Source organism: Pseudorasbora parva, chromosome 11 (genome assembly GCF_024679245.1).
Source record: "Pseudorasbora parva isolate DD20220531a chromosome 11, ASM2467924v1, whole genome shotgun sequence".
Lineage (NCBI taxonomy): Eukaryota > Metazoa > Chordata > Actinopteri > Cypriniformes > Gobionidae > Pseudorasbora > Pseudorasbora parva.
The window spans coordinates 17,372,045-17,394,860 of NC_090182.1; the positions used below are offsets into that span (position 1 = coordinate 17,372,045).

Below are 22,816 nucleotides of genomic sequence, written 5' to 3' on the forward strand. Positions count from 1 at the left end.
CACAACCATGCTCTTGTTGACGCTTCCATCCTTTCGTTTTTTAAAACAAAATTACCTATCCACGGGGCCAAGCAAAGCAGTCTCATCAGCTTCTTTGTTCATGTTCACACTGGTTTGTTGTTGTCGTGACGTGACTCGTGAACGCTAGTTGGTGTTCCAGTATAATCGGTCCCTCAAACTCATTCATTGAAAAACTTTCAAAAACTTTCAATTTTGCAAAAATAAGTGTAGTAAAAATTGTTATTTATTTTTTGCGTAATTAATCTTAATTAACGAGTTTAAGTCCCGTAATTAATTATTCCTAATTAATTCCCGGCCCTTAATATATATACATATACATACATACACACACACACATACATACTCAGACACTACATCCAACAATTTTAAAATTACCTTTAAAAATTAAAATAAACTTTGCAATATGGCACAGTAAAGCGCTTATATTTTCCAGATTTTTTTTTTTTTTTGTACAATGATATAGTATTCAATTTTTCATATTTAAATATTTAATAAATATTTGTATATTTAATGCTTAATATTTTCTCGCACATTACAAATGGGTTACTAATATGAAATTCAAAAAATACTATATTTTAAAACTGCTGGTCTAATCCATTTGTCAGACATGTTTGAACACCGCTGGCAAACGATTCTGGGAACCTAAACTAGCTGGAAGACACTTGTCATCCTCCAATTTCTCCAAATGATAAATTGCAAAAAATACAAAGTAAACACAGACATGGGCGTCTTTATTTTACACTGCATGCCAGCCAAGCAGAGGTCCAGTAAAAATCCCTTCCTCTCTGAATGTGTATGTTTTCAAGCCGCGGCACAGCTGGCCGGTGGGCACAATGGGCTGATTCAGGATCAGTGTTGGTAGGTGGCCACAGACTGCGTTCCTTTAGGATCTGTTTTTCTGACTGTAGCATTTAAGGTTAGGACTGTTCAAAAGCCACACTGGTAATCACGCAGCTGTCGGGCTAATACGAGACGCCACTTCACACAAAAATAGGTGGGGGAGACTTTAGCCTGTTTTGAAAGCTGGCGGTAGTTGCATGGACAGACTAGTGCCGAACGGGTCGAGGACACATGCGTTGCGTCAGCTTTCGGATGAGGAAAGAAACCAAATGCCTAGTACCTGTGTGACAGCCGGGCAGGAAAGGCTATGTTTGTTTGCGTGTAAGAGTGAGAGAGGTCTGGGGAAAGATTGTGTATATTTTTGATCATTTAAATTAGGGAGAGAAATACTCACTGGTTAATGTCAAAACATAAGAAAAAAACCTAATGCACCGCATCTGTAAGAACTAAAGAGAACTAAAATATGAAAAATGCAGCCCACAGGTGACGAACATGCTCTTATAGGTCGCTATGAACCTTGAAGCTATACATGTATATCAGAAGTGCATATCAATACATACAATCAGTTATGTTTAATTCACCTATGTTGATGGCGGTCTCCTGTTTGTCTCCAGTCAGGATCCAGATCTTAATGTCAGCTTTCATCAGGGTCTCAATAGTTTCTGGTACTTTGTCTTGAAGTTTGTCTTCAATAGCTGTGGCCCCCAACAACTGCAGGTTCTGCAGAAAAAAAATTACAATTTATAATATAAATCAATCAACACCAAATGCTGACATGATGTATATTAATCTTCAAGCAGATGGAGATGGAGGAAAAGCATTAAAAGGTGTCATGACCTGGCTTTTAATTTTTTTTAATATTGTTGTCTGAGGTCAACTTATGACGTTTTGCATGGGTTTTATATTCAAAAATATATATAAAAAATAGTAATATGCTATTTTCTACACTGGTTTTGAGGCTCTCTCCTGAACGCTCAGATCTTATTGGCAGCTAGGATTGGATAAGATTTGCATATTTAATGAGCTTCAGCTCCCTTGTCAGTCCATGTGGAAATTGTTTTGAAAGTGTATGGAAAGACAGCAACCGAAATGAATCGCCAACATGGCTTGCAAAACTTCTTTATTAAACAAACATTAATTTATCTCTCATCCACCCGCAATTCATTGGAATGTTATTTTTTATTACTTGGCCTGCCCCATCTTATTTTTTAAGTCAAGAGAGTGAACAACACACATCAAGAAACTAATGTTATTCACTATTTAATATTTCACTATTCAAGACTTACGTCTCATATCTGTGGTGGTGAAATGAAGGAACAAATGCACATGTTTTCCACACATGAGCTGGATCTTCATTAAAAATAAAGTTCATCCATGCATTCATAATATTTTAATCTGAATGAAGCTCATGTGGCATTAGGCATGTGCCGATTTTCGGTAATTCCATATATCACGATAATGAATGTGCATGATATTGTTATCGTGGGCACTTCAAATCATCGTAAATAATAATTTATTAACAATTATTAATGTTTTTTATAATGCACTCAAGAATATGTGGCCCATTAATTGTATAAATGCTCAACACCGCTGTATTCTGAGTCAAAGGGACACACGCTCAGATGTAAATGAGAAGCACATGAACAAGTGAAGGAGACGCGCTAATGAAGAGCCGCTCAGTGACAGCAGTGGGCGCTGATGAACTGCAGAATGCAGCGATTACCCCGGAAACCCCGTAAACAAAAGCAACCGCGCCAGTGACGTTTTTAAGACATTAAAACGTCGTTTTTGTAATCTCAATATTGTTCATCAAAGCACCAAATACTTAGTACTTAAAGACTTAATAGGCTATTTATTTTCAAACTTAAACATTATGTTTTAATCTAGACTACAACATGCCCTAATGATTAGAATTTTTTTGGATTAGTTGTCCAAAAGACATACGACTTCATTAGTTAACATGTTAATTTATTATTACCAAACTGTCAATAAAAAATACTTATAAAGAATTTATTATTCAAAGTAATGCTAATTTCTTAGTTACAGTTTAATAACAAAATAACCTTTTTAATGGACCTAAGATAAAACTAACAATGATCAGTATTTCTTAACTAACATTACCAAAAACATTATACTTTGTGTTACAAATGTAGCTATTGTCTCAGTGAATGCATTACATAATGAGACCTTATATTAATTTGTTACCTGTTGTTCTTTAAAGCCTAATTCTTTTGCACTTTAATCTGTTTGAAAATTTTACTATTACAGCTCTGAAAAAAATTAAGAGACCACTTAACATTGATTTCTCTTAATTTTTTCCAGAGCTGTATATATATATATATATATATATATATATATATATATATATATATATATATATATATATATATATATATCATTTCAGTCATCTGATGGTTTGGGCTCCTTGCCACCATCACCTTTGGTTTGCTTAGTTGGGATATAAAAGAAATAATACTTAATCACACTGACTATTGGACGAGAACAAAAATGAGCTCAATTGAGCTGAATGAGACACCACTGTTGTCTGCAGAACTACTTTATAGCTGAAACTAATTTATTTCAAAATGATGAATTTTGCCACACACACCATTACTCAATTGATTTTAATCAACATTGAACTGACTGACACTATTGTCTGCTTTAGAGCTGCTCAATGTCCTTATTCGGCTCAAATCAGTTCAGTGTTGAATCAGTTTAGTTTAATAACTGTGTAAAGTTTATTCATTATGAAATACTGTCTTTTTTTTAGAGCTGCTTTACAGCAGAATTTGATTGTCTAATTTTTGATTAAATTTGCATAGTTATATTCCTGTTTATTGCTGACTGTGAAGCTGCTTTGAAATCTGTATTATATTAAGCTATTTCTAAATAAAAGTGACACACACACACACACACGCACACGCACACGCACACGCACACGCACACGGCCTTATAAGCAGATTAAAGAAAGGGATGATGTACAATTAGCCAGACATCATTAGAAAACAAACCCAGTGATCAGGATCATGTATCACCCTGTTGGGTTTTATTTTGGGATAATGACCAGACAATAATACATTAACCCACTCACCGAGCTTACCAAATAAATAAATACATGAGCATGAAATATTGATCAATTATATTTCAAACAATAAATAGAGAGAGACTGTAAAGTGATACAAAAGACTAGTACAGCTGTAGGAAAATCCATGTGTTCCATTAAACATTAAATTAAACATGGAAGAGTGTTCTGAGCTACATTATCCATTCCTGCTGGTGTTTTCCTATAATCAGAGGACTATCCTTACAGTTAGATGCAAATGTAGGACCAGAGGGACATTCAAGAAATGTATCATGCTCAGATCACAAAGACTCAGTTATGTGTGTATGAGAGAGAGGGGTGGAGACTGTGGACTGTTAATGTGTTTTTCTCAGGAAGCCCCAGCCCTTTGACCAGCCATGATCCTATTTGGAGTGGACAGGATTTTGACAGGACCTCATAGAGGATAGTCAGCTGCACCAAAGGAGGGGGGAGAGAGAGAGAAAGAGAGAGAGAGAGCGAGAGAGAGAGTAAAATGCTTCCTGTAAATCTGATCAGTAATGTGGTGAGGGTGCAACCTTTACTTTTTGTCATGCTCTATTTCTATTTAAGCCTTAAACGGCCATGGATAATATTATTTTTCTGTCTTGTATTCAAACGATCATTGCTTAATTTTCTTGTGATCTTGGGATAACAAAAGTTGTTCTCTCATAATTGCGACTTGATCTTCTCTAAGTTACACAACTTCGCCAACAGGTGGCAGTATACAACCAAATTACTGATGTGTGCGCTACAGCCTATCCACCATACTGTCATACTGGCCCAGATTGAAAGCATTGAAGACCTTTCGTGATCGTGTTAATTTGTGCAGTATTGTGTGCATTAAATAATTAATTAAATGAAATTGATGTCACTGTATTGTTTGCACCTTATTGTGCATATTTAGGAAGCCATTTTAATCTTCAGTCTAGGGTAACTGTTAGTTTACCCCATCGTATCCCTCAATGTATAGCCTATTGATAAGAAATATGAATTTTGCCAAATTTGGCAGAATTTACATGTGAAATGTGAGCTGAGACTCTTATTGGTGCATCAACTTAAGAGTCAAAATATTTAATAAATCATATTTTAAGGGATTCAAGCAAAAATAGACAATCCATTTGAAAGTCTTCATAGTCAAGAATCATTGTATGTAAACTTGATTTGAAAATGATTATTTAAATAGTACATTAATTATTTTATTATTCTCAGAGAGAAAATCAGATGTTCAGGGGTTTAACTTCCAAAGGGAACACGAGGTGCCAACGCTGCCACCTGCTGATGGAAAGATGCAATTACATCTGTCAAACGAGAGGCTTTTATGTGAAATGATTGATTAGGTCCGTTTTCTCAGAAAAGTTGGCAGCACTGCTTCAGCCAGTGATTAACGATAGTGGTTGTCCATGTTTGACGAGCACTTCCAGAGCCTAGCTTTCCACAGGTCCACTACTGTGCTTTCCTCATGGTTTGAGCCTAAACGTTTACACTTTTTCAGATGCCATGTGAGCAGAGAAAACCCAGCTTTCATAGATCAAACTGAAGCTAAGGAACTGTTTTGGGACCTGCCAAACTAACATGAGAGGCATGTAGCAGTATACCTGCAGACTGTCCTCAAATTCCCCAGTGCTCTCAGAAGCACGTGTCATTTGTGAAATGAGCCCATGTTGACTTTACCTTACACCGTCATTCTTATGAAGACAAATTGCCTCATGGACTTGTGAGGATAAGTTAACACAACATGTTCTTTGTTGGTGGATTTTAACAACTATTACCAAGGACTATTGCTTGTGGGAGGACAACCGGGAACATTGTCCTGAGTGCCCATGAAGGTATTTACACTACTGTTCAAAAGTGTAGGGCTGGGCAGATCTTTTTACATTTTTTTGAAACAAGTCTCTTATGCTCGTTACCACTGAATTTTTTTCATAAAAAATATAGCAAACACAGTATTATTGTGAAATATTATTAAACAACTATTGATATACTGACTTGATTATATATATATATATAGTACAGGCCAAAAGTTTGGACACATTACTATTTTTAATGTTTTTGAAAGAAGTTTCTTCTGCTCATCAAGCCTGCATTTATTTGATCAAAAATACACACACACACACACACACACACACACACACACACACACACACACACACACACACACACACACACACACACACACACACACACACACACTTAATATTGTGATATAATATTACAATTTAAAATATTTGGTTTAATTTATTATACTTTAAATTATCATTTATTTCTGTGATGCAAAGCTGAATTTTCGGAATACTCCAGTCTTCAGTGTCACATGTGACATTCAGTCTATCACATGATCCTTCAGAAATCATTCTAATATTCTGATTTATTATGAGTGTTGGAAACAGTTCTGCTGCCTAATATATTAGATGAATAAAATTACTATTAATAACAGTTAAATTAATGTGTAAATAACTGCATTTATTCAAAATAAAAACATTTTCAAATAATATAAATCTCCTTTACTACCAATTTTTATCAATTTAATACATCCTTGCTGAATAAAAGTATTGATTTATTAAAAAAAAAAAAAAGCCTGACCCCAAATTACTGACCAGTAGTGGGATAGTAAGTAAGGGGAAGTAAAATATCCAAAACTTCTAAAACACATCCAAAAATCATGATATGATACTATAGTTATCGAAGGTAATACCATGAAACATTTTGGTGGTACTTGTATGTGTAAAATAAAATAAGAATTATATATTGCCTTCCCTTGCGGTTTCTATGGCTTAGTATTGCTGCAGCAAGGACAAACATATAATGTTTTGGAAGGTTCTGTGACCTTTGAATGGAGACCACTTTATCTGTGCCCACTGGAAAAGCTATTTCGATGCCTCACCTTTTCAATCAGTTCATAGCTTTCCTCCATCTTGAGTGCCCTGTTTTGGAGAGAAGTTGAGGCACGATGATAAATCTCCAGCCACTGCTGGTAGGTCGACTCTGAGATGTCGGCCACAGCGAAACACAGCGTACGCAGACCTGCATAAAACACACAAAGATGAATACATGAGCTTCTCTTAGATATGCTAATTCTCAACATCTTCCTGCCCTCAGAAAATCCCTTTCCTCTAATCTTTCTGAAGAAGAAAGCCATCGTCAGCTGAGTGGATGAGCTCTGCTCAACATGAATTATTCATATGGGGGTGTTTAAAAGACAAAGCTACTGATTGCTTGAGGTTTCTATTAGACTGACACATCACAGTTGTTCCACCAGGGGGCAGTGTCTTCATGAAACTGAATCACTGCAGGACGTCAGCCCACTCAAGCACACACTTCACATCAGGCTCTCATTGATCTGCTAGAGGAGAGGATCTGGCAACCATCATCAACACCTACAGTGATTTGATTGGATTGTGGGGTGAACAGACTAACATTTTATTACGGATGAACAGAGGAGAGAAATCAGATACTAGGCAGGTGTGTTTGTCTCTCACCTTCTGTGGCAAACTGTTCCAGGTGTTTCAGCGTGATGTCCTTGTATCTGGAGCTGTCTGCTAATCGCTCATAGATCACGGTGTCCTGGGAGACAAAAACATGGGGCGTAATTCTTCTACTCTGCTTTTTATGTGACCCGTGAATGGCGGCACAGAGGAAAAGAGAGTGATAACATATGTCTGACTAATACATTCATTCTTTCTTTCCTTCATGAACATATTTATAGTAACACTTTAATATTTGATCCGTTTTAATGCATCACACAACAGCTGGGATGTGATGTAGGAGGAAAAACATCTCTTTCCATCATTCTCTGAGCACTGAGGAGAGCTCACATTTCTTACACAGACACACACAGATCAATATTATATTATGGCTAACATTACTAATTGATCAAATGAAAATAGACATTGATTATTAAAGATTTGTTATGCAATATAAATATATTGTTGCCCACTCATTTAGTTTTAGACCTAATATTAAACCTAAAATGTAAGTAGCTTTTTTATCTATGATGTTTTAAACTGATTTAAAAATGATTTTAAAGGTAGCTTGTAGCTTCATGCTTAACATAGCGTATATTTATATATTTATATTCTACAGCCTTCAATTTGTTCAAAGGGAATACTGAAAAAGATGAGGGTTTTTTAACATGCTACGGAAAACTGATAATTGAAGGAATAATTGGCAGATTACCCGATTACCAAAAGAATAATCAGTGCAAAGGCAGTGTGCTTTGTGCATGTCTGGCTCTTCATTTCTTTACAAGAGAAAACACTCAGTGGCCAGGGTTTAGTTGCAAGCGTCTGACGGCTCAGTTACCATAGCAACAGACAGATACTCACAGCTCCTTTGCAATAAAGGCGGATCTTTCCTGATGGAGTGCGCATGATGACTGACATCCTCTTCCTGGCACTGTTGGGTGAGGGGTGACAAAACAACACCATCATCCATCACCGTTACTATCATAATCATTGACACCCTTATAATCATCGCCACTATGAATAAATATGGAGCTGAAATACAGCAAAACCATCATGGCAGTATTTTGTTTTCCATCCAGCAGAATGAATGGGCAGAGCTGAACACATAACAATGAAAATGGAAATGAAAACATCTACAAAAAAAAAAAAAAACTACTTGCTCTGCAATAATTTACCTTGTGAATTCCAAAACATGCAGCAATTCATATTTCTCCTCCTCTCCAAGCTGTAAGACAGAAAGACAGAAAAATGTCAACGCACTGTCTCAAGAGGTCAAGGTTTAGCGTGGTCTGGTTAGCCTCTGTAGGCAGTTATCGTCATTCCATCATCTGAATCCTTCTCCATTATTGGCAAACAGGCTACCCCTCCCCCCCAAGCAACATACTGTATAAATATATTTCACTATATTAGAAGATATTTTACCATTTTCTTTTCTTTATGTAAATTGTATAAGTTAATAAGTAATTAGTTAAATACATAAATAAACTCAAATAAACCATTATAAATCAATTACTTGTCACTGGAATCTCGTCATGCTTGGTTAGGACACTGTATTAGTTTGAGATCTCTCTACCGTTCTGTTAGCTCATTTTGACAGACTGAACTTCATCTCGACACCAGGCAGCAGGAAATTAAAACTTTTAATTGCTTTTTTTGGCCCCGTGACTTGTGGAGGTAAGCGAGTATGGTGATGGGGTGGATGATGGGAGTTGTCTTGCACTGAAGGGCCAAAATTAGAGCGTGTTACAGGCCAGGAAGCACAAGACTTGCTCTCTTCCCCTGGCGCTGCCATCAGATTAACCAATTACAGCTGCAAAGTGTGACTCCTCACTCCCAGGTCTAAGAAAACAGCAGCGCCTTCTGTCTCGCTAATTAAATTCTCTCTAATCTTCACTCAGCAAGTTTCTATTAAGAGCTCCGTGCAGATATCTTCAGCACATCGGCTGGCGCTCTGGCTCTCACCATCCCCTCCAGTGCTGCAAAATCTCTCACATTTTTTTCTTTACAACTAAAGAAAGAGTGAGAAACAGAAGGGTGGGGGGAGGCACTGCATGTAACTGCATCAAACCATCGCATACCCCAGATCTCCTCCATTGAGACATTGCGAAAAAAAATAAAAATAAAATTGCACCCGGTACTGCGAAACAGTCAGAAAAGCTATAAGAGCATCTCTTTTTAATTCAACTCTTCCGTCATTTTAAACCAACAGAAGCAAAAAATGACTAACACTTTAGGGTGCAATTCTCACCATCACCCTAATATTACTAATTATTAGTGCTTATAAAGCACATATTAATGCCTTATTCTGCTTGATGTTATTCTACATCCCTAATCCAACCTAATACCTAAACTTTTAATAAGCAATAATTAAGAGTTTGAGGCAAAATTTGTAGTTAATAGTTAGATAATAATGAGAACTGGACACTACTCTAAACTGTGACCAATTTTTTTATTTTTTTTGGAAGACACACCAAGCATTACATTAAACCAGTTAAGTGGGTCAGATGGTAATTCAGTAACTGCCGAGATGGAATCAGCAAGTTCTTTTTTGGAACTTTAATACCATGAGTACCTTTGGGCAATTGAGTAAAAAAAACAAAAACAAAAAACTCATGAGATTTATTTGTTCATAAATCACTCAAAATTCAATTTATCTTCAATTCAGTCTTCAATTTGGGAAAAATAATAATAATGGTAACAATTTACAATAAAAAAAAAAACAGTTATTAATCTTGACTAATGATAATTTCTACAGGAATTAATATTCTATTATTCAAAAGTGTGGGGTCTTTAAGATTAAAAAAAAATGTCAAGGCATTTATTTGATCAAAAAAGTAAAAACATACGTGTATTGACATGTTTTCCATTTTAAAATAACGATATATATAATGATATAAATTATTATAAATGTCAACTTGCAACATATTAGAAATGTTGAAAGTTGAGCTGCTTAATTTTTGTGTAAACTTTGATCCATTTTGTTCAGGATTCATTGACGAAGTTCAAAAGAACACCATTTATTTGAAAAAGTTCTTAAAATTTCTTTACAAATAAAATCTTTCTGACCTCAAATTTTTTTAAGTCTTTAACATTTAAAAATGGAAGAAAAAGGCTGTAAAAAAATAACTGGTTCCACTTTATTTTAAAGTGTCATTGTTACAGTTAATTAGCTACATGTACTTACTATAGGGTTAGGGTAGGATTAGAGTTTGGTTCAGGGTTAGTTGCATGCAATTATGCATAATTTACTGTTATTACTACATGTAAAATATGTAACAAGGACACTTTAAAATAAAGTGTTACCAAATAGTTTTATTCACTAAAGTTAATAAAGTAAATCATATTGTAATTTTTTTTAAATATTAATTCGAGTTTTTTTTTGCTGTGGAGACTATATTAGTAAAAGGGTTATTTGTTTCAGACACAAATAATGTTCGCTATTCATTGACTCGAAATGAAGTTGCCACAGGTCCACGATGGCTTCCTCGCTATCATACATTATAATAAGGATATAATGGAGGTGTTGAAGAGGGACCCCGCAGTACAAATTGCCTTTAATAGTTCTCTAGAGTGCAAAGTGTGAGTGAGCTATGCAGCATGACAGAGGGTGAGTCACATTCCCACTGCAACTCATCATCTATTCCCAAAACGTCTTTACTTACCGACTCCACAATAACACAGTCTGGAGTTCTCCCAGAGAACACGAAACCCAGGTTTTCTGCGGCCCGAACCAAAGCACCTTCATCTGTGGAACAAGACAGCATGTGGTGAGGGCAGGTGGCGGTTAAGTTGCACTGGATAAAAGCGTCTGGTATTTAACTACTTGTCCACAACACTAAGCAGACAAACTGTTTGAGATGAGGTGGCACTACTAAAACCTGCTGTTACCTTTTGTCCTCCGATCTGTCCCTATAAAAATCACTTATCACATTACGCTACCCATGCTTTCCATTTATCTCAAACACAGGTCTGGATAATATTCAATGCACCGCTGCACTGATGTGAAATTAAAATGGGCCACATAAACCATTTTTGCTAAGCCTCAAAGCCAGGGATAAATTCTGACAAATACTAAAAAGATAAATTATGCATAACCATGGAGGTGTCAAATACAAGCACCGGAGAGAGTGAACTGGCATTAATTAACCCTTGTGCATTAATTAAAAAAAGTTACACATAGGTCCATAGTGGACAAAAATGTCCATGTCAAAAAACTGTCATTAAAAAATGATTCTTGGGAGAACAGACTTAAAGGGGGGGTGAAATGCTGTTTCATGCATACTGATCTTTTTACACTGTTAAAGACTTGGAATCCCATACTAAACATAGACAAAGTTTCAAAAGTTAAGGTGGACGTTTGATGGGAGTATTTCTTTGTCAAAAATACTACTTCCGGTTAGTCATAAGTTTCGGCAAGTTTTTTGAGATCATGCGTCCCCTTTGACGTTAATGGGGGCGGAATTTCCTTGTATGGGCCTTACGGACAATTCTACCGGAAGCGCGTGAGAGAGAGAGAGAGGGAGAGAGCGAAAGTAACAGGCTACCCCCATTAAAGCGCTGGCTCGTAGGCTGCTGGACAGGTGATGTGCACATAACAATGTCACCAAAAAAGTGCGTTTTTGGTTGCCAGACCAAGACAGTCCTGCACAGATTCCCCAAAACCCCCGCGTTAAGGCAACAGTGGATGTAATTTGCTTTTCCGGATCAGCAACTGAGTTGCGCGAATGTTTATATCTGTTCGCTGCATTTTGGTGCCGACTGTTTCATAAACAAGGCCCAGCTTGACGCCGGATTTTCCCGATCGCCTAATGCTGAATGATGGAGCAGTCCCAACGATAAAGGTCCCAACGTTAGAACCGCGGGCGGTGAGTAAGAGTGCTTCAAATGTCTATGCTCATCAAGTAGCCCAAACATGATCACGTATAGTTAATTGATCAATGGAGCATGCGATGTGTAGTGCGTGTACATTTGTTTAGCTGGCCACTATATGTGTAACTTTATGTTTGTGTATTGTAAAAGCACTCCAAACAACAATACACAAAGAGGGGGGAAATATGTTGAACTAAATAAGCACGCTTCTTCATTCAAATGCGCTACTATTCCGTGTCTATCTATGTAAACACTAGCCTGCGGTGCAAAACCAGTCTGCTTACTAACGTTACAATTGTCTACACAAACCACGCGTAAACACACAAACACAGGTGCACAACTGCACTTCCCACATGTACACCTTCAAAGACAAAAATACGACGATATAATTCAAGTATAAATATGTAAATAACACAAGCCGCTAAGCATATTATATAGTTAGTGTATAACTTATACCACATAGAGACGTCCTGCTCTAGTCGTTTTTGCTGCTGCTCCTGTTCAACTGCAGCCTCTGGGTCTGATTCCGGATCATAGATGTATGGCTGTATCTGATTAAAAGCCATATTTTTATTTTGAATAAAGTTTTTTTCCCGCTGTTAGGGATGACACAGCTTTACGACGCACTCGACTCAACACAAAAGCAGCAGCGAGCACACGTCATTATTTAGCTCCGCTCACACGACACGCCCCCACCCGCTCGGCTTTTTTCGGAAAGACTCGGAACAGCGCATCTTTCTTATATAATTATTAAAAAAATAAAGACTTTTCGGAGATATGCAGGATGCAATGCTACTCTATAGGTACTCAAGATTGACATGACACTGACTGAAACTGAGTGTTTCACCCCCCCCCTTTAAGTTTGGTCTCATTTTAAAGAAGACCCTTGGCAGATTATTGTTGAAGTCAAAGAAGTTTAAAAAGTGAAACAAAAACAAAAATGTATAGAGGTTTAATTTATGAAAATTATTTAGGAATAATATTTTATTACAAATATATATTTTTTGAAAGATGCTGAACTCTAAAACTGCTAGACTAATCAAAGCCATACATCTAAACAAGCTGTGTTCCAAATTTGAGGTTGATATCTCAAAAAAATAGGTCAGTAATATTTTGTTTGGGCACAGTGGCAACTTTTTCCCCTTTAGATGCCAGCAAAACTCCACTGGGACACACAGCGGCTGTATTTGTTATTTGTAGCACACACGCGCACACCCCCACACGCAACTGATGTATTACACACCACACTCTGACATCCATACTAACACATCCACACAGTTATAGCTGCATCATTTATCCAATTGGCTTTATAATATGCATAAACAGAAAACAGGTATAAAGTGAGTATTTGCTTTATATGCCTAACCTTAAAAAAATGGCACCATCTGTTAAAAAAATATATATTAAAAAGTTAGCATTACAACAGGCAAAGTTGTAAAATGAAAGAGAAAAACAAAACAAAAAACAAAGCCGAATATGTCCATAAGGATGCACAAGGGTTAACTCATCTGTTTCTTTGCCAGCATTATTTCACGTTCATGAAGGTCTTACGCAAATTAATTATATCTGTTGTAAGGCAACTTGATAAAAATAATCCTAAAAAATCCTACTCTTTCAATGCAACCAGCTGTCTGTCTGGACTGAGAGTCTGTTTACCTGGTGTGTGGAACACTAAAATTAGTTCAAATGATTCATTTGTGGACCAGTTTCCTCATTAGTAGAACTACATCTGCTATAGTTATAAATATATCTATTGAAACGCACACTACCACTCAAAAGTTTGGAGTCAGTAAGATTTAAGTTTTTGAAATATGTCTCATGCTCACAAAGGCTGCATTTATTTAATAAAAAATATGCACTTTTATAGACTTCAAAAACAGAGCAAGAATCACTGCCATTATAAAGCTTGGAAGAGCCAGGGCATTTTTTATATAACTGATTTTATTCATCTGAAAGAAGAAATTTCATATACACCTAGGATGACTTCAGGTGAGTAAATCATGGGATAATTTTCATTTTTGGGTGAACTCCCTTTAATACGGAGTAATTTTTTTATTATTATTTATTAATCAGCATGTAGTTTAATTTATTTGATTTAAATATTTAAACAAATAATAATGTAAATATTTGTTGTTTTAATGTATTGGGATTTTGACTGACCTGGGGACGCAGCCTGGTAGGTGATCTTGTTGTCAGACCGTTCAGGGACAGCCGTGTGACAGATAGCCATCATGGTCATGAAATCTTTAATAACTGGAGCAGTGGGCTGTGTGAAAAAAGCAAAAATAAAAGCATAAGTAACTATGAAAAGAAAAGGCAGTAAAACCCCCTGCTCCCTTTAAGGACAAATTTAGTTTTTAATGTATGTATTACCTCTTGGAACTGTCCAACATATACATTTTCACTGCAATGCAGATGATTTATAGTTATACTTATCACTGCGACCCAATGATCCAACAAGCTTAGATGTCCTCCAAGCATACTTAGCAGATATTTAAAAAAACGGCATGCAATTTTCTGCAATACTGACAAAATTGCAGTTGTGATAATTGATAAGGGCTCTAATGAAAGTCAGATTGAGTTAGCTCTTAATAAAGTGTTCCCCAATATTCAGTAGGTAGTGAAAAAATGGGTTGTGTTTTTATCAGTTAAGAACTATTTGCAAGGTGAGATGAATTCCGCTGCAGTGTTTGAGGTGGTTCAAGTTTTTTCTGGAGTCTGAGTGCGAAATAAGTGGACAGGCAATATGCTAATGTTTCATTGTGACATCCCAACAAAATGGCTTGCGACTCATTTGAAAAACGTTTCGTTCAATTGACTCAGAGTCGACTCTTACATTTGAGAGACAATAACATTATATACGGTGCACTTTAAAACTTCATTCACTTAGAACTACGTTACACTATACATGGAAGGTCATTTTCAAAAATCCATAATAGGGGCTTTAAAGACAGAAGCTTATTCATTCTTTTATTTCACCTTGTATTGATTATTGTAAGGCCATTTTTTACTTTAAAATCAACACATTTATCAATGTTTCAATTAGTACAATCTGCCGCTGCAATAGATTACTGATACAAACTAGGTTTCTTAATCCTATTACTCTAGCTTTAGCTTTATTACATTGGTTAATTCATTTTAGGATTGATTTTAAGATATTATAATTAACATATAAAGGACTACATGGTTTGGCACAAGAAGCAGGACTATATGGAACTATATTTAGCTGAACTATAAAGACCTTATGAAACTGTTAATGTCTCAGATCTTCTTGTTATGGATTGTTCCAAGAGAGTTGTATTCCCTATATATATATATATATATATATATATATATATATATATATATATATATATATATATATATATATTATATATATAAAATATATAAAATATATATATATATATATATATATATATATATATATATATATATATATATATATATATATATATATATATATATATATATATATATATATATATAATCTCAAGACAAACTCAGCATAATCGCACACTTGGTGTTTTTTGCACTGTGAATCCACTCACAATATTGAAATGATTTACAATGATTTTCTGTCCTTGTGGCATTCATTGATTAACTGTCACATGAGGGAACATGAATTAAAGGGCTGTTCGGCAGGAACTAACAAAGGCAAGAGAAGCTCAGGTGGCCATGAGGAGCTGTATACCGCCACGAAGGCGACCCCCGCATTCATGTCTGATTCAAAGTGACAGAGAAATGAAAGCATTCTGCTGAGGGTTCTCTGACCCGTCAAAGCTTGGTGACTGATGGCCACAAATTCTTGAGTCACCAAACCGAAAGACCCTGTGCACAAACAGCTTACCTGACTCAATAAAACGTACACATACAAACCACCAAGATTAAAATAAATATCTTACTCCTTAATTTCATTAAATGAAGAGTCTCATGTCATTAGAGAATAAAGGCCTGGTCACACCAAGAATGATAACTATATAAGTCTCCACACCAACTCACAATATCGTTCTATTTATTCTAAGTGTGCTCTGCAGTTTTGTAGTCTGCTGCTTTAAATGCTCAAGCTCTTTAAATGCCAGATAGATTCCTGATATAGGAATCCCTGATATTCTGTTATAGTTGTGGACTCTTTTATATGTAGAAAGATTTTTAGAACTATATCTTTATCATTATAGTCATCATCCTTGGAGTGAACTAGCCTTAACATTGACAAAAGGCCTAGTTTTGTGTGATTGGACACTACTTATAAACACCCAGGTGGGCAATACAGAGCTGATAAGAGCAAGAAAAGAGCCGTGACGGAAGACAGGAGGTGTGAGTGTGTGGATATCAGAGCCTGTGTGTAAATTCCTGGCTGGCTGGGCATGACTGAGCAGCTGTGATGCCATTACAGTACTTACATGATTACTTTGGAGGTTTTCCAGTAAGCTGGGGTCATTAAATCCAGTTTCCTCTGTGGACTGAGAGCTGTGACTGCATACAGAGAGATATGAAGGAAGACAGAGATAAATACAGAAACAGGTGCTCTCATTTATAAACAAAAGGTCCATTTTGTCTCCCTTCACTGAAAAACAACAATTCTCCATCCGTAATGAAAATGATCTGAAAAATAATTTGTCTCTGATTTCTAAGCATCAGTCTGCTTGTTTGTGAAGTGCCATTTACATATTTGAGCTCTAGGGGGGATGCAGTGGTACTGCAGGGCTTCTGTCAATGATTGTTTGATTTAATCTAACTTTTGCAAAAAAAAAAAAAAAAAAAAAAAAAAACATTTGAACATTTGAACCAAACTACATTAAGGTAACATTAACAACGTTCCAGAGAGACGTTCAGTACTGAAACCGTCGTCAGTCAGGGACTGCATGGATGTTAAAGGAAGGATTTCATTTTGCAGTATGCTATAGCTAGTAAGCCAACAGTTTTCATTTATTTGCATTTTTGGCTTAGAATTTCAATTTAACCCATTTTTCCTCAGATACATTTTTTACGGTGTTGACAGTATCATGACAAAAAAAAAGCAAACAAATAAAATTATTGTATAGCCAACATTTTATATTTTTTATCACTAGTCCCTCTCTTTCTTTAGGGGGAATTTAAATGTGAGATTCTGAAAACGAAAACGAGATCTAAATTTAGCAGGATTGGGAAGAAAATCATTCTAAGCGGAAAGCAGTTGAACACACACAGACCTCTGCATGTTAGTGTTGCACGATATACCGGTACTAGAAAAGTATTGCGATACCCTGCTATTACAAACAGTAGGATTTGGATTTTTATTAGTACCGGTACTTTAAGGAGGACAGCGCTAATATGAGCTGTATTTCTTAATTTGTGTGGATGTGTGACAGCAGGTGTCAGGACATGTGTGCAGAGCTCTGCTTCCACCGTTCACTAAACATTGGAAGTAGAAGAGTTAAATTTATACTCGCAATGCATGACAAAGAAAGCAACAGAAATATTCGTGCATGAGAAGAAAAAGCGTGGCGTGGGACATGCTCGCGTTGCCGGACTCTGACCTGAAGCGTGTGCACACGCCTTTCAGACAACATGCACTCGCTATTCAGTTCTTTCGCGGATTATTGTTTGGGTTTGAATGGTCGAAAATATGAAAAAATGCACCGTCTGGCGAGTATTCAGGTAAACACAGTCGGTAATTAGATCCGTGCAGGTCTTAAGCCAGACCTAATATTCTGTGTGATTAATCAAACAACAATGAAAAATAGAAAACCATTACATGCTTGGCTAAACTAAAATATATTTATTAAGAATCAGTGTATAGTTCAATTATAGAGAAGATAATTTTTAGTAAAAAATAAATAAAACAATGAATAATAAGTTCTGTTGTCATATTATTCATATTATCTGTTTTATTGTTTTTTTTAAAACCGTGGTATCGTTTTAGTATCGGTATCGAGGTATTTTAGTCTGGTATCGTATCGAAGTCATAATTTTGGTACCGTGACAACACTACTTCATGTATTAATTACAATTTAAAAAAATGTATATACACGTGTGACTAAGCATATGAAGATTATTTATAGTGGATTTTCTCAACAAACAAACAAAAAGTGTGTGGGGGGGGGGGGATTCATAAATCATAAATCATCTAATTCCAAATAATGTCAAGGGCAGTTATTTTATTACTTAAAATATTTATAAATTATATTTTGTTTCTTAATTGGTAAAATAATGGTTAGCTATTAAATCAAACCTAATGCAAAGAAAAAGAGATGATTATAAAGGTCTCATCCATATTAACATTATGCAAAAGCGCCCCTTCATCAGGGAAAGCTCATCTTTGCAAAACATTAATATTTATTCCCTCGGATGCCTTGCTCCTTACCATGCATTATAAAAAACTATCCACTTACTATTCACAAAACATTGCTTTAGAGAAGGTACAGACATCATGTGACCAGCCACTGACACTCTTACTATCAGAGGTACACTGAATTTACACCTTGCAGACTACAGCCTTTTTAGGAAGGATATTGATTAGTGGGTCTGTGATTTACAGGCCATTCAATGGCTCAGTAGCGGACATATCTATGACCGTATGCTGGACAGGACATTTTTAAGAACCAGTTCACATACTACATATAAACCCTATCCCAAGCCAGTGAGAAAAGGACACTTGAACAGATCAGCTTCCTGAAATAAGAACCATATAAATCTGATGGTGAAAAGGTTAGGTGAGATTTGTGGCTTCTGGCAAATGAGTATGGGGGGAATTGGAATGTTTCGTCACAATGGATTCAGCGTACGCCATTGTTCACCTCGCTGTTGCATTATATCAAACATGTTGTAGCTTATTGGTTGGTGAGATTCATCTCTTATACTGAGGATGTCATATTGAGGTAAGGACAAAATTATAGAGGAGGTGGGGGAATTTGGGGGGGGGGGGGGGGCATTGTGAAGGAGGATGAAAATCAAATCTATCGGAGGAGCACATTATGAAACTGCGCTGGCACCAGCAAAATCCAATTTCCTGTCTCTCAGCACCTCAATACGTGCAGGGATACGTGCAGACATGCTCCTGTCGCTCACACACATAAAGGATCAGGTTTCAAAAAGTATTAAAATGCATTGGTCGAACATTAGTCCGAATGTGCAACAAGCAGAAAATGTAGCTTCCGAACAGAAAAAGCCACGCATCATGCAACAAACGCTTGGACCACTTCTGCCGTGCTGACTGAGCACTTTGAGCAAAAACTAGGGCACATATACACATAGAAATACAATGATACAACACACACACATATAGATAACATTGCATTACTATATATAGATACATGTAAGTTTACAGCTTTTCATATTAAACATCCCCCAGAAACAATGTTCTTTTTTTTATTATAAATGAATACTTAATGCATAAACTGATCAAAAGGGACATTAAAGATATCCATTTCAAATAAATGCTGTTCTTTTGAATTTTCTATTCAAAGAACCCAGGGGAATCCCCCCCACCCCACCCCATATTTTCACAAAAGTATTAATCAGCAATAAGTTGTGAGAAAAGTAAAAAAAGTACCTTTGAGGACAAAGCACTTTAAAACTGAATTCAGCTTTGCCATCATAAAAATAAATTATATTTTAAAATGGAAAACATTTATACTGTAATACTATTTTACATTTACAATTTCTATTGTATTCTGCACTAACTACTTTATCCCACAATTCAATTCCCTCAACCTGAATGACCAAGAAGTATTATAACAGTTATTGCAATTTGTTACATCCCAACTAATTATTTGATCTGATTGCCAACAGGTAAGACTTTAATACAAAATGAGTATATCATCGTAAAGTAATGACATACTAACATTAGTAATAAGGTCATGTAACAATGATGTTGCATATAACCCTTTGAAATGCTTAACGTTGCATAATGCATATAGCATCACCTGCTATTTATAGAAGTAGTAAGCAGTATTCAGAGTAGACTGCGCACGCTAGTATTCCATTCTGATTCTGAACACAGATTCGCTTATTAGTGATCCAAAGCCCAGCGGGGCAATCGTCTCCATGGAAACAGAATGCGGCACAGTAGTTATCGGCCCTCAATGGCCCGATTTTGCTCATTCATTCATATCCCCCCTGCAATCTACTGCAGTATTGAACTATAATGGGCTATAACAGATAAACATGTTATTACTCTCTCCATCACACACAACACGCAGGCCAGCGTATCCTATTACAGCTCCACGGAGAAGTAAGCAGTTCGCCATTGTTTAAATGTGTGCATGTTTATGAGAGGGATAAACACAGTAAACAGCAGAGGTGGAGGGGCAGGAGGCATATGTCAGTGTGCTGCTTACACAACTCCCACAAGAGACACACACACACACACACACGTTTCCATTGTTCCCCTGCACATGGCTCCACAGCTCAAATGAAGTTACAATCCTGTCCTGCGGACTCAACACTCTCAGCTCTAAGACAGCTACTGCATATGCAGTGAATTAGTTAGTGAAATTCGAAAGAAGCTTTTATCTGGAAAAAACAGACAATAGTTCTCATATTTTGACACAACAGGGAACCCCAGTCCTTCTGGCAATCATTATTTGCTAATAATGTTTTTATTTTGCTTGACACATGCAACTTCTGGAAAAAAAAAAAAAAAAAAAAAAAAAAATTATATATATATATATATATATATATATATATATATATATATATATATATATATATATATATATTATATAAATGTAACCGTTCAATTCGTTTACATTTCGTCCTAACCCTAACCCTAACGAACACAAAACATGTTATTCTGAAAAATGTGCCCTTTTGTATAACACAAGAGGTTCAATGTTATCAGCATCTTTTTCATGTTCCACAAAAGAAAGACATTTTTTGGTTGTACTATGCCTTTGCCCACAAGAGATTTGGTTGAGTTACTTCCACTCAATTTCAGGATTCTGCTGTAGAAAGTATCAAAGTTCATACAAGTTAAAGTTAAAATTTACTATTTCATTTCATTTTACGAAAACCCATTTTTCAATTTTTGAAAACATTCTGAATTAGGTTATATTTTGAGTGCAATACAATCCCTACTAGGCTTTATTAGATAAACCTGACAAACTTCCTAAAGATAGATTTTAATTTGAAAGTTATTAATCTAAATGGACACAACAAAGACTTCCCATTCTCTCCACAGAAATCCTGCTCTTCTAGGGACACTATAGAGATCTCTAGAGCCCCGTTCACAAATGCAAATTGAGACCATGTCTGTCCTCATGGGGTCCATGCTGGATATGGAAGATTGATTTCAATTATAATGGTATAATGCTCCTGTGGCAATACAGTAAATTTAGAAGTGGATTGTACCACAAGTCATCGTTTTATAAGAATAAAGAATCAGGAAAAAGAGAAACAGTTCTATTGCTAATCAAACTGCCGCTTTACAGTATAGAAAAAAAACTTTCACATATTACATATACACATTTTACCCCAAATAAAAGAAAAAGAAAAACAAGGATATCTATTTAGCCTGAAGAAAATAAAGACTATTTTAGGATCATTCTTTACTGCAATTAAGAATATTTGCACTATATTAAAAGTAAAGAAATGCTGTAAAACATGACATTTCAAATCAGCATAAATGCAGTAAAATAAATATGAACAATGTCCAGCATTATTGTTGTAAATAAATGTAAATTATAGAGCGGAAAATGAGAATTGGTCTGTCTTTTATAGCCTTTATTCAAAATGGATTTTCTTTTTTGGGGTGAAATGTGACCCGGAGAGATTCACCCAGATAAAGTGATACTACTGGATGTCAGTAAGGGTTTTTACTTTTACTATTTCAGTAATGCCCAAGTGGGAAGTAAAATTTTCAAGCTGGAGCTCCATTAATATTTTATAAGTGTTGTCTAAAATAATGTGTCTAGAGTTTGGCTGTTCCAGTTTCAAATCATAAAGTGTGTCATGATATGGATGGCGTTGAAGCGTAATGGTTCCGAGTTCAATCCCATGGAAAACTGACGCGTACATTGGAAACTGGTCACAAACCTAAATAAATCACTGCGTTCTTTAAGCAGACTTTTAACTGCAGGTTACACATGGGGACTGTCCCAGTAACTAGATGACTTAAATATAAAAACTTTTGCTAAATACATACCTGACAAAAATTGGAAACATAACCTTTTTTTATGTTTTGACAAATACATATTTTATACTCACTATATATGCATGCATTTATTTGATAAAAAAATACAGTATAAGCAGTAATATTGTGAAATATTACTACAATTTTAAATAATAATTTACTCCAGTATTCAGTGGCACATGATACTTTATATATCATCCTAAAATAAAGATTTTCTGCTCGAGACATTTATCATCAATGTTAAAAACTGTTTTTGCTGTATTTTTTGCAGTAAGAAATTAATACTTTTGTTAATAATTAATTATTGATTTTTCCATTTAATCAATGCTTTAATAAATACATCAAACTGTTCACAGAACTTTCTATTCATCCAAAGAGTCATGAAAAAATGATCCCAATTTCCACTAAAATATCAATCAGCACAACTGCTTT

The 22,816-nt window shown here is 35.7% G+C and overlaps 1 protein-coding gene across 6 annotated transcripts in view; it reads right to left on the reverse strand.

Annotated features, from left to right (window-relative positions):
• atp8a1 (ATPase phospholipid transporting 8A1) overlaps positions 1–22,816 on the reverse strand; it is a 158,570-nt gene that overhangs the window by 58,018 nt on the left and 77,736 nt on the right. For all 6 annotated transcript variants that reach the window (XM_067457301.1, XM_067457302.1, XM_067457299.1 and 3 more), the window contains 8 exons: positions 16,674–16,746; positions 14,434–14,539; positions 11,067–11,149; positions 8,580–8,629; positions 8,266–8,335; positions 7,420–7,504; positions 6,825–6,964; positions 1,443–1,581 (listed from right to left, as the gene is read on the reverse strand). In XM_067457301.1, the coding sequence (XP_067313402.1) occupies positions 1,443–1,581; positions 6,825–6,964; positions 7,420–7,504; positions 8,266–8,335; positions 8,580–8,629; positions 11,067–11,149; positions 14,434–14,539; positions 16,674–16,746 (746 nt within the window). The remainder of the gene's footprint in view (positions 1–1,442; positions 1,582–6,824; positions 6,965–7,419; positions 7,505–8,265; positions 8,336–8,579; positions 8,630–11,066; positions 11,150–14,433; positions 14,540–16,673; positions 16,747–22,816) is intronic.